At 44.5% G+C, this 12,293-nt stretch overlaps 1 protein-coding gene across 4 annotated transcripts in view; it reads right to left on the bottom strand.

Moving 5' to 3' along the window:
• TIAM1 (TIAM Rac1 associated GEF 1) overlaps positions 1–12,293 on the bottom strand; it is a 198,250-nt gene that overhangs the window by 32,401 nt on the left and 153,556 nt on the right. For 2 of the 4 annotated variants that reach the window (XM_032865446.1, XM_032865445.1), the window contains exon 15: positions 8,277–8,380. In XM_032865446.1, coding sequence (XP_032721337.1) covers positions 8,277–8,380 — 104 coding nt within the window. Of the gene's footprint in view, positions 1–3,492; positions 3,742–8,276; positions 8,381–12,293 lie in introns of those variants that run through there. The other 2 variants (XM_032865447.1, XM_032865448.1) reach the window with 1 other exon arrangement.

Below are 12,293 nucleotides of genomic sequence, written 5' to 3'. Positions count from 1 at the left end.
ACCCCGAGATCACAACCCGAGCTGAAACCGAGAGGCGGATGCTCAACCAGCTGTTCTGCCCAGGCGCACCTGTTTCAGTTCTCTCACAACGACCACAGCTTCTGCGTTGCTAGCACTAACCCTAGTCTATGCACCAGAAGGTTTTAGTCACCTCTCAGGGGGCACTGATCACTGGTGTCCATGGAGTCAGCGTTCCAGACATCGTACATCCCCACACAGAATTCTCCCTTCGGTGGCTAACAAAAACACTCACCAAAATGGGCTGAATTGTATGATACGTGAATTCTATCTCAATAAGGCTGCTAAAAAAGAATTTCATCCAAGCTTGGTACTGTAGAAATCAACCAGTTGTATTTAGTTATGTTAGTATTCTACTAGCTTGTCACTCTTAAACATACGGTGAAACGTGGCTCTGTCTTACAAATTCCACAGGCACGGAAGACCCGTGACCCGTCATAACAAAAATGCGCGCACATCTTTTAAATGATCCAGTGATAACTACAATAGGTCACTGCATTATAACATAGACATGATGATGGTGGTGGTGGGGACATAGTAACCCTCACCAGAATGAAAATCCCGTGGACAGCTGATGAGAATGACGGACAACTGACAGCCCTGGCCCCCAGCTTTGTCCAGCTGTCCTTTATGGCTTTGATTCCACATCCTGAGAAGGAACCTAACACAACAAACATCTAACTGGCACCTTCAGTTACACAATGCTTTTCTCGTCATCTGTATACGCAGATGAACATCAAAGCTACTCCTCATGATAAATAAATCCGCCACGCCATTCCCATTGGAGACACCATATGCCTTTTTTACGGTATTATCATTTCGACAAGTTGTCTTGGGAAATCTAATGTCCTCACGCAGTACACAAAGGGTCCCCCATACTTTCAGAATGGGCCAAAGTTACAATCTGGGGACTCGCGCACATAGCAAAGGCAGGAAATTCCAGAAGATGCTTCTCTTTGCGTTCCTAATTCTCATCACGCTGACCTGCTGCCATCCTCACCTGTATCTGTGTTTAACAGTGGAAGGTATGGGATGGACGTTCTAGGTTTTCATTCCCTCTGTCTCACCATTAGTGCTCTGAGGTTTCCATGTGTAAGAGCGTGAGTAGAGTTTCTGACTTTGTGTGAAGTTCACCACTTCTAAGGCCCGGCGTCCTTATGTTCATTAAGCATCCCAAGGGGACAGCTAGAGGTCGGTGGGATGTGGGCTAGGGCTTTTGTGCTCTAAACCTAAACCATGTCCTACCCAACCTCATTCGCAAACATCCAGCCTGCTCATCGTTCTCCCTTTCTGAGCCAAGTTCTGGAGTGTAGGAAAAGCAACCTATAACCGAGCATCCCAGGGACACCTCCAAATTCCCTGAAACCCTCTTCTGAGAGTTCAAAGCCTTAGCCATCCTTTCCTTATTAGACAGAATCCTAAAGTCAGGATAAAATTAGCCAGGGGCTCTCTTACATGGAGATGAGGCAAAGCAGTCTCAACACGGGCAACCCTGTTCCCCAAGGTATTAAACTCTCCAAGGAACACACACAGAATCTTAACAGGGACATAATCTCCTCACTCTCGATCACACGTCATTTAAATAAAGAATAAAAGAATTCTAAACTACAACGCATACTGTCACAGCATGTTTTACAAGGCTCTTAATGAAATTTTTACTTGGAAACCATTAAAATGATGTCATCAAGTTTGAGAATTCTGTCTTACTAAACTATTACCCCAAAAAACTTCCCTGGAAGGAACTATGAGATGCAGGAAGGAAGTATGAAGAAAGTATGAAATGCGGAGTCTCTTCTAGAATAGCGCCAATGCAGAGATTTTACCTGTTGTGGCCCTAACTTGTAAGTCCCAACTGGCCAGACTTTTTTGCATCAAGACCCGCGGAGGCCTTCTCTGGGTAGCCTGGCCATGATGGAGGGCGTACGAGGGGCACAGGGCTCTCCCCCCCACTCAGTGGCAGAGCGTTCTGCTGTGTCCTCTTTATTCTCCACCGAGCTCTGCAGCCAGAGAGGCCTAGAAAGGTGGCTGCCGTGGGAGGTTCTCCACACACTCCTCAAAGCCAAGTTTCCTGGAACTAGGACAGACCGTGAAATGCTGCTGAGAAGGAGGAGACGGTCGAGGCTTCTGTCATGGGAGAAGTGCAAACCTCTCGCCACGGGAGGACAGCCATCGGTCACCCTGGAAACAGAAAAGCACTTTCGGGCCCTTGAGCGCTGCCGGTTTAAAACCGTTCAAGGTAGCGGGGCCCTTCCACGGTCAGGCCTAAGAATGATCCCACCAACGTGCAGAGACGAGTACACGATTACAGGAGGAAATGGGCCACTTTACTGAGGCCAGCGTGAAGCTCCGTGTTTGTAATATCGCTTTCTTCCTGTGGAAGATGAAAAGAAAGTACAAAAAGGGGGGGGGGAGGCTTTTAAGGACACACTATTGACTCAAGCTACCCAGCTGTTTAAAGGTTTCCTGTTATGCAACCACTAAAGGCAATTTCTATCCCGAGATGAGTTCAGAGTTCTAAAACTGTCCTTTAAGTCTGACCGATTTAACACATCCCACAGATTTAAAAGGGGCCAGAGTGGCCTCAATTCTTAAAACCTTTACTTAAGCTTTTTGGGAGCCAAACACCAAAGTCATGTTTTCTATTAATTTCAGAGACCACTGCTGGTAGTCCCTATCGTTTTCCATCCCCTTCTCTGGTCCCCTTTGGAACAGACGTTGAAGAAGAAACATCCAAGAAGGATGAAGGCTTAGGTGTACTCACTGCCGAATTTCAAGCTTCATTATGACACAAAATCGAATGGTAGACGGACTCCAATATTAATACTGAACCACTAAAAAGTTTCATTGGGTTTGGTTAAATTATTCCTTGTCATTAACCCACCATATTTTCTGACCAGGGACTCAGCATTTACTCTAGGGACTGACATGTACAATCCAAGTCAGTGGACGTTAAACCATGAACACAACCCCTGAGCCAACACTTCTAACCCCGTCTCCTTCTCAAGTAAGCAGAAATAAAGTCAAAAACACTTAAAACTTTCTAGGAGGCCACGGTGAACATCCTTCTTCCAGAAATGCCTGCTGACCCTTCAGGCAACCCAGGCTGGGGCAGGGATCAGGGAGATCTGCCACACACATCATACAAACACACTCGAAATCTCAACCACCGAAAGAAAGGAGAAGAATTCCTCAGTTTCAGAAATACATCATCCATCTTTATGCCATTTAAGAATGAACAAAGAGACAAACGTGAAGGTTCTAGGCAAATTCGACTTCACACCAACGACCGATGCCCACCCCTCCCCCGTGCTGAACTATCTATCCTTTATCAACAAGGGGATCCGGAAGGTAAAAGGAAGCAATCAGGGAGAAGCGGGACACGTATAATCACCCTCCTCTGGACTGGAAAAAGCAATTCAGCTGGAAAGTCATCACACACACAAGGTCAGCAACACAGAATTCAAACGTGCTCACCAGATGAAGGCTCTGATACACAGAGTCACCGGACTTGTCATTGTTTTCGATCCTGGGCTTGCGCTTTATTTTCCACAGGGCAGACATCGTCAGGAATATATTCTCATGGTAATTCTACCACCTGACGTGTTCTGCACAGAAGCAGAAGTTTCTTAAAATACCCCGAGAGCGCCAAACGCCTTCCAGTCCCCAAGGGAGCATCCTCTCATACAGAGAGCCCGGGCTGGCTCCTGCCGCATCTCAACACGGACAGGACAGCGGCCCTGCAGAGCACCCCCACCCCCGCCCGCCCTCCCTCCCAGCAGTGGCCTCTGGGATGGTGTCAAAGGCTAACTCATGGACAAGAATTCATGCTTTGATGTCACCGGGCTCACCAACAAAAGTTCCAGAAAGGGAGGACCAAAAGAGACCAGAACACAAAGCAGAAAAAGCCTGCCCAGGATGGGAGCGTCTCTGCTCTGCGGACGGAGATCAGCTGATTGGCCAGCGTCATGCCACTGCACAGGGATAACTAACCCCCACCGGCTCCGACAACTTGGAAGACACCCCTCGCTGAGTCGGGAGCAGGCACTAAGAAAAATAACATAACATTAAATAAAATCAAAACACGCTTTATTTTTTTTTTGAACAGTTTATGTTTTCACATTTTCCGCTAATGCTTTGTTACCAAAAGCAGACATTTCTGAGACAATCCCAATTTGGATGAAAAAGAAAAAAAGATGGCTTTCTGAATGGAAATGTTCTGAAAATTATTCTAATACGTTTGCTAAGTGGAAAACAAAATCACAGCTGCCAGGGGGCCTGGAATGCAGAACAGGACAGCCGGGAGAGCTCATTAGCATTCATTTCCAGAGACAAGAGTTTTCGATGAGAAGCAGAGAAACAAGTGACCAGAGTGGAGGAGGCCCCTTGGAGGCTGTCACCCACGGTCACAAGAGGAAGGAGGTGGCTCACAAAGAGAAAGGCTGCTAGACTGCCCCGGCAGGGTGGGAGCCCCACCCCCACCCCACAGATGCCACTTTCAGGGGCCACCAATGCTCTCTCAGCAAGCCTGCAATTACCTACTTGCAGAACCCCAAAAGGCTGGGAGCAGCAAAAGCTACTATTTAAAAAAAAAAAAAAAGTAAAAAAGCATATAATGCTCCAACCTGCATTCTCTTAATTCTGCCCACGACTTCAAAAAGCAACTCATTTAGGAAGAAGAGCAAAAATATTAAACAAACAAAAAAAAATCAACAGGCCTCCCAGATGCAGCAGGGATTTAAAAAAAAAAAAAAAGATTGCTTATTTCATTTCACTCCTTGATCCATCTGCTTTATTTACTTTTACTATTTATTTACTTTTACGCACATTCAAAGTAAGGCTAAATCATCCTTCCTTGGCTATAGGTAGCTCGTGACTTAAAAATTAATGTGCGGTTTGTTCTCAAGAAAAATGACTGATCTAGGAGATGTGTCAAAAATATTTAATCTTGGGGCACCTGGGTGGCTCAGTGGGTTAAAGCCTCTGCCTTCGGCTCAGGTCATGATCCCAGGGTCCTGGGATTGAGCCCCCCATCATAGCATCATCAGGCTCTCTGCTCAGCAGGGAGCCTGCTTCCCTTCCTCTCTCTCTCTCTGCCTGCCTCTCTGCCTACCTGTGATCCCTGTCTGTCAAATAAATAAATAAAATTTAAAAAAATATATTGAATCTTGATCAAAAAATTCAAGATATGTGCTCACTCTTACTTTAAATCATAAAAGAAATACACCCAGAAGGGTTATGCATTAAGAAAATATGTAAGTGGTTCATGAGTACATGTCTAATTGACTTACATAGTGCACTAATTGATTCTTCATTTGCCCGAAACCTGGTATTTAACACCAGACTTTAACCAATCTGGCCAGAAGGTTAGTTTTAGTAGTAACACATGAGGCCTGGTTTGCCATCTCAGAGCTGTGTGACTTTCACTGAGTTGCTAACCATTCTGTTCCAATGTCATTACCTATGAAATAGAGAGAGTAATAGTATTTCTCTCTCAGAGGTATTATGAGGATGAGATAAGTTAATATGAATAGTGCCCACTATATACAAGATACTAAGTAAGTGTTAGCTCTCATTCACTATTAAGAATACACAGTGGGGTGGGGTGGGGTATAGGGGCACGGTGCCTGGGTGCCTCAGTCCATTAAGCACCTGCCTTTAGCTCAGGTCATGATCCCAGGGTCCTGGGATCCAGGAACAGAAAGTCTTCTTCTCCCTCTCCCTCTGCCTCTGCCCCTCCCTGCCAGCTCTCTTTCTTTCTCTCTCAAATAAATACAATCTTTAAAAAAAAAAAAAAAAACAGTAGGATCCAGACTCCAAGAACCATTTGCTCAATTTAAGTTTTTTGCTTCCAAATATCCAAAGTGAGACATTAACTCATTGAAGGACAATTTAGTTAACTAACTTGACTGCATGACAAAGTAGTTCAAATAAAGAAGATAAAATTTGAGTCCAACCAAAACTGGGAGTATTTTTGGGTACAGAATCAGTGCTCCCCAAGCTAGTGAAAATGAAACAAACTGATGGTTTTAGCGCAGGTCACTGTACTAGCTTTGAAAGTACTGATCATCAGGACACCTGGGTGGCTCAGTCGGTTAAGCCCCTGCCTTCGGCTCAGGTCATGATCCCAGGGTCCTGGGATGGAGTCCCACACCTGGGTCCTTGCTCAGTGGGGAGCCTGCTTCTCTCTCTGCCTCTGCCTGCCTCTCTGCCTGCTTGTGCGCTTTCTCTCTCTCTCTCTGACAAATAAATAAATAAATAAATAAATAAATAACATCTTAAAAAAAAAAAAAAAAAAGTACTGATCATCACCCAAACTTGTCAACGACAATTTTGAAGACATTCTGTTTTGCGAGAGCCACCATGCATTTCCACGGTGAAATCCGGGGACAGGGTGTTTTCTTCCTGCATCTGACCCTGTCTGCTCCAGATGTGTTTTAGACCTATTCTCTGGAGAAAGAACCACAAAGTAGAAAGGTATCCAAGGGCAGTTCAACAAAACTCTGGGGCCGCCTCTTTCCTCTCTGCTGCCAGACCAAATATTATAGAGGACCCTGTTTAGGACCTCATGACTCACAAAATTTCAAATGAAAACAATCTCAAAATCCACAAGGAATGAGAATACTGGCCTATTACAGTGAGGTAAAAATGACCCAACTTAAAAAGTATTCAGAAATAAAGGTTTTAGGTATAGGAAAAATAGCTGTACTCCTAAATTAAATTAGAAACTGAGAATTAACATTTTTAAGTTCAATAACAAAATGACTTAATAAATACCCTTCCAAGTATCTTACCTCAGTTTGGAAATACTGAATTTCTCTGGAGGGGGCCTGTCCCTCCCCCAAGTGCCTAAAAGTAAAGTAAGGGCCACACACCTAAAAGGTAAGTTTAAGCAAGTTTCTGCTTGTCTCTTTTGGCTTTAAATGAAATGTGTACATTTCCACTCATCTGTGTTTTAATTAACAACAAACAATATAAAAGCCTTATATAATTATCAAAATTACTCTCAAATATTAAATTTTATACCGTGCTCAACTTAGGACACAGAGAAGGGTGATCCTATCTATGATGATCAAAGAAACACACCTGGGGTAAACATGATGCTGAAGATAGTCAAGTGTAGGCGTACATACAGAGAGAAATGCAGGTTTTTAAAATAATCATTCATATTTGAATAGCGCATTTCCATGACCAACATGCTCTCCTAAGTTATGTTATTTGACACCCCCACCCACCCCATCATCCAATCACTGGGCAAAAGCAAGACTCACCCTGACACTGCAAGAAGGAAAACAAAGGTGTCATTTAAAGTTACACAATTTGATCAGAGAAAGTGGTAAATGTCAAACCAAAGAAAGGTAGGTAGAGGGTTCCACATACATATGTCAGCAACGCTGGAAAAGGTGAATAAATACAGAAACGGAATCACGCGGGGCCCCTGTGTGGCTCAGTCATTAAGCGGCTGCCTTCGGCTCAGGTCATTGATCTCAGGGTCCTGGGATGGAGCCACACTGGGCTCCCTACTCAGCAGGGAGCCTGCTTCTCCCTCTGCCCCTCCCCCCTGCTCATGCTCTCTCTCTCTCTCTCATAAATAAATAAAATCTTAAAAAAAAAAAGAAAGAAAGAAACACAATCACGTACAATTACTTTTGCTGGGGAAGGGTCTTTGCACGAAGGTAACACCAAGTTTTTAAACTGTTGTACTTTGGAGTGCGCTGAGAACAGGCTACCGAACCACAGAACTCTTTGTGAAGGGGGATAAAAGCACGATGAATTACAGAAAACAAATTCATGGCCTTCCACCAAAGAGTGAGAAGAAGGGCTTTCTCACAGGCCTCGAACAACGGAGGGACATGCTGTATGAAAAAAGAAAAGGATCGTTTCTTCCTCTTTCGTGTAAAAACCACTCACGTTTTACGAGAACCAAACACAAATCATACAGAAACCATGCACGGCAAGAAAGTCTATCTGGCCCAGCCACACACATTTTGGACACCATTTCTTCCAAAACAAACGGAAATGTAAGAGGGAAACGGGAAACGAGATGTGAGCTCATTAAAGCTGATTTCTGCCCTGTGTTCGCACGTAGAGGTTGGTTACTGAGGCTGTAATTGGGATTTCCTATCTTAGTGACATCTCAGAGGTAAAAGCGCCCGGTCCCATGGAGAGGCCTTCTAACCACAGACAGCTGCAAAGGTGACGTGTCAGCTGTGACTCTTCGGGGGCTCGACACGTGGGACGTGAAAATGAGAATCTCTCACCTTGCTGCTGTGATCAGTTTCATCTGAGGATTCCAAGTCCGGCCCCTCGGTCTCCTCCAGGGCCGTCTCGGCGCTACTGCCCTGCTCGCTGCAGAGCCCGTGTCCTGCAATATGAAATCGGAAGAAAATATGGGTCAGCATGGAGAGCAACTGCCAAACGCCAGGCCTGTGCAAGGGGGGCCCAGGGTCAGGCCCCCGACACGTGTATACACTGTTAGACCCTCCAAGCGTGAGCTCCACGATCTTGGCTCAGTACGTGTGTTGCTGTGTTTATTGTTACTACTATTACTTTTATATGACAGTATATATATATATATATATATATATATATATATATATATATATTTTTTTTTTTTTTTTTACTTTAGGAGCGCCTGGGTGACTCAGTGGGTTAAAGCCTCTCCCTTCGGCTCAGGTCATGATCTCAGGGTCCTGGGATTGAGCCCCGTATCGGGCTCTCTGTTCTGCAGGGAGCCTGCTTCCTCCTCTCTGCCTGCCTCTCTGCCTACTTGTGATCTCCGTCTGTCAAATAAATAAATAAAATCTTAAAAACAAATAAATTTTCTAATACATAGCTGTATTATATGTGGAAGCCCTAACCTCCTCCCACGTGATGGTATTTGGAGGTGGACCCAAGGACAATAAACATTCAGTCCTAGTGTGTGTGAGGTCTGTATTCTCAAAAGTCTGGCAAACTGTAAACGTTAACACCAGACTTCCATACTTCCCACCATATTCCATGGAAAGGTGAAGGAAAAGAACACCACAGTCACCGTCCTCCGGCGGGCTTCTCAAATGTAAAGAACATCTAAACTCAGGGGATCACGCTCTGCAGATCCAGATTCAACAGGTTTGGGGCTGGAGAAACTTCCGTATTTCTTATAAGCCCCAAGATGATACCAGTCAATACTGTGCATGGACCACGCGTGGACTAGCGAAGCTCCAAGACATTTACAAACCCAGATCAGGGACGACATCACTGCGATACAGAGGGGCAAGACAGAAAAACCAGAGAGAAGGAGCCACTTTCTGATTCTTTGGATGAAAGCCTGTTTGCGAACAGGCTACCTTCTCCCGTGACACTATCAGAGTCATCCTCTGCTTGGCATCACTTTCTGTCCGGGTTCAAAGTTGGCCATAAAACAGGGAGGAAGCTGACCTCTACGCACACACTTGGGCTCCAACGCTGCATCCTTCAGTCCCCTGTCCTGCTCTGCAATGAAGCACCAATGAAGGGAATACAACCTAGATGGAAGTTTCCATCCATGTCCTCCTTTTGCTCTGGTTCTAGAATTTTCTTTTTCTTTCTTTCTTTCTTTTTTTTGTTTAAGATTTATTATTTATTGGGGGGGGGGGCAGGGATGCACGGTGGGAAGGGGCAAAGGGAGAGGGAGAGAGAGAATCCTAAGGAGACTCCCGTGCCGAGCACAGAGACCAGCACAGAGCTCATTCCCATGACCCTGCGATCACAACCTGAGCAGAAACCAAGAGTCGGATGCTCGACTGACTGTGCCACCCAGGTGCCCCCGGCTCTAGGATTTTCTAGTAACTTGCTCCCTCTATCATCTGGTGGTAGCAGTCAAAGAAAGAAGTTTAGTTAACTCAGTGGCTATAAATACAAACACTCTGTGGCAGTAAACACAATTAGCACCCCCCGGTCTCTGCGCTCAAAAAAATACACCCACACATTTCCCCACAGCAGGCCCATCCTGGCTTGGAAACCGGTGCCCTGGAGACTCTGTTTCAACTGTAAAGACATGACACTGAAAACAGGCGTCCGGTCTGTAAGGGCTGGAGATTTAGAACTGATTCTCCCACATTCATATGGTTGCCAAGAAGGGCCACACCCTTGGTCTAAAAAGATGTAAAAAGATAAAAGAAAAAAGTATTCATTAGAGGAAGGGAAGGGAGGGAGAGAGGAGGGCAGGAGAGGGGAGGAGGGAGGAGGGAGCAAACTAAGGAAAGGAAGCTTGTCTGCTTCTGCCCACACTCTAGGACAGAAGAGCGGGGAAGGAACAAGGCGGGGGAGGGGTCATCAAAGGTGACAACCACAGGCTGCCCCCCACCCCGGGTGCTCGAGACTCATCCAGGAGACTCCACACCTTGGTCAGCTTGGGCTGCTGTTAACAAAAGACCACAGATGCGGTGGCTTAAACGATAGACACTTCTCCCTCTCTCAGTTCTGAAGGATGGAAGTCCAAGGTCAAGGGGCTCGCAGATTCAGTTCTGGCTGAGGACTGGTGGAAGGCCACCATCTCCCTATGTTCTCATATGACATTTCCCTTGAGCATGTGAGGAACGAGTGAGCTCCACTCTTTCTGTCTCCTTACAAGGACACGGATCCCATCGTGGGGTCTACTCTCACGTAATCACCTCCCAAAGACCCCAACTCCCAAGAACAATCACATCAGGGCTCAAGGCTTCAATATATGGATTTTGGCAGGACATAAACATTTCATCCAGGACACTCAAGACGAAAAACTGCCTTAAAATTGTTGTAGATTTGTATTCCAAAGGCTGCAGTAAAGACATAATCAAAATCCCTCTGGAGGAATTCACACTTAATGATGGTATCATACAATGCCCACAGATAAAGCTTGATCAAATAAAAATCCATAATCCGGTATCATAAAACCCATGAAAAACTAGGTCCCCACGAGTGAGAAGCAGCAGACACAAGAAACAACAGAGTAAGACTCCCAAGGAATGGTACCGTAGTCATCAGATATAGAATGTCAAGTACAGCCAAAAAAATTTTTTAAGAAGGAACAAGAAAAGAGATAGCTTCCTAAAAGATTAGATAAATTAATGGAATTTTCAAAATGATAACTATAACCACTCAAATAAAACAATAGAGGGGCACCTGGGTGGCTCAGTCAGTTAAGTGTCTGACCCTTGATTTTGGCTCAGGTCATTATCTCAGATCATGATCTCAAAGTCGTGAGATCAAGTCCCAGATCGCGCTCTGCTCTGAGTGTGGAGTCTGCTTGACCCTCCCTCCCCCTCCTTCCTCCCCTCCCCCTGTTCTCTCTGTCTCTCTCTCAAATAAACAATTTTTTAAAGATTTTATTTATTTATTTATTTATTTATTTATGAGAGAGAGGGGTAGTGAGAGAGAAAGCATGACGTGGAACTTGATTCCAGGACTCAGGGATCATGACCTGAACCAAAGGCAGATGCTTAACTGACAGAGCTACACTGGTGCCCCAAATAAATAAATAAATCTTAAAAAAAAAAACAAAAAAATTCCAAGGGGCCTCTGGGTGGCTCAATTGGTTAAGTGTCTGCTTTCAGCTCTGATCATGATCTCGGGGTCCTGGGATGGAGCTCCCCGCTCAGTGGGGAATCTGCTTCTTCCTCTCCCTCTGCCCTTCTACCCTGCTCATGCTGTCTTTCAAATAAACAAATAAGTAATTAAAAACATAAAAAGCACTCAACAGATAAAAGATAAAAATAAAACTATAAATTTGGAAACTTTAGCTGTGCTTTCAACTTTGGGAAAAGTATGCCAGTTGTACTGTGTTGGGTTGGCGTTGTACAGAAATTAACAGCCATATTGGCCTATAAATACAAAACATAATTTTTTTCCATTTGTACAGGGGTAATGCACTGTATTAAATATGTAAGGTCTTATCTACATGGGTTTGATTATAGAAACTAATAAAGTATTCTCCAAATAATGAAAAAAAGGTAAAAAAAAATTTTTTAAGATAAAAATGAAAGTTCAAGAAAGAATAAAACGGTCTATCTGAAGATAAGACCTCCCTAAATCACAGAAACTTTCAAATGCTAAAACTACCAACACAGAATTGTATTTCCAGCTAAAATATTCAATAAGAAGAATATAATGTTCTCTGAGAAGCAGAGTGAGAAAGTTCGCTATAAACAGAACCTCCCTAAAAAAACTCTCTAAAAGGATATACAGGCATACCTAGGAGATGCTGTGCACTGGGTTCCAGACCACTGCAATGCAGTGACTATCGGAGCAAAGCAAGTCAAATGAATATTTTGGTTTCC

The sequence above is a fragment of the Lontra canadensis genome, unplaced genomic scaffold, assembly GCF_010015895.1.
Source record: "Lontra canadensis isolate GAN:19392208 unplaced genomic scaffold, GSC_riverotter_1.0 scaffold29, whole genome shotgun sequence".
Classification (NCBI taxonomy): domain Eukaryota; kingdom Metazoa; phylum Chordata; class Mammalia; order Carnivora; family Mustelidae; genus Lontra; species Lontra canadensis.
The sequence above is the reverse complement of the archived record's forward strand: the minus strand, read 5'-3'. Positions and strand labels throughout refer to the sequence as shown.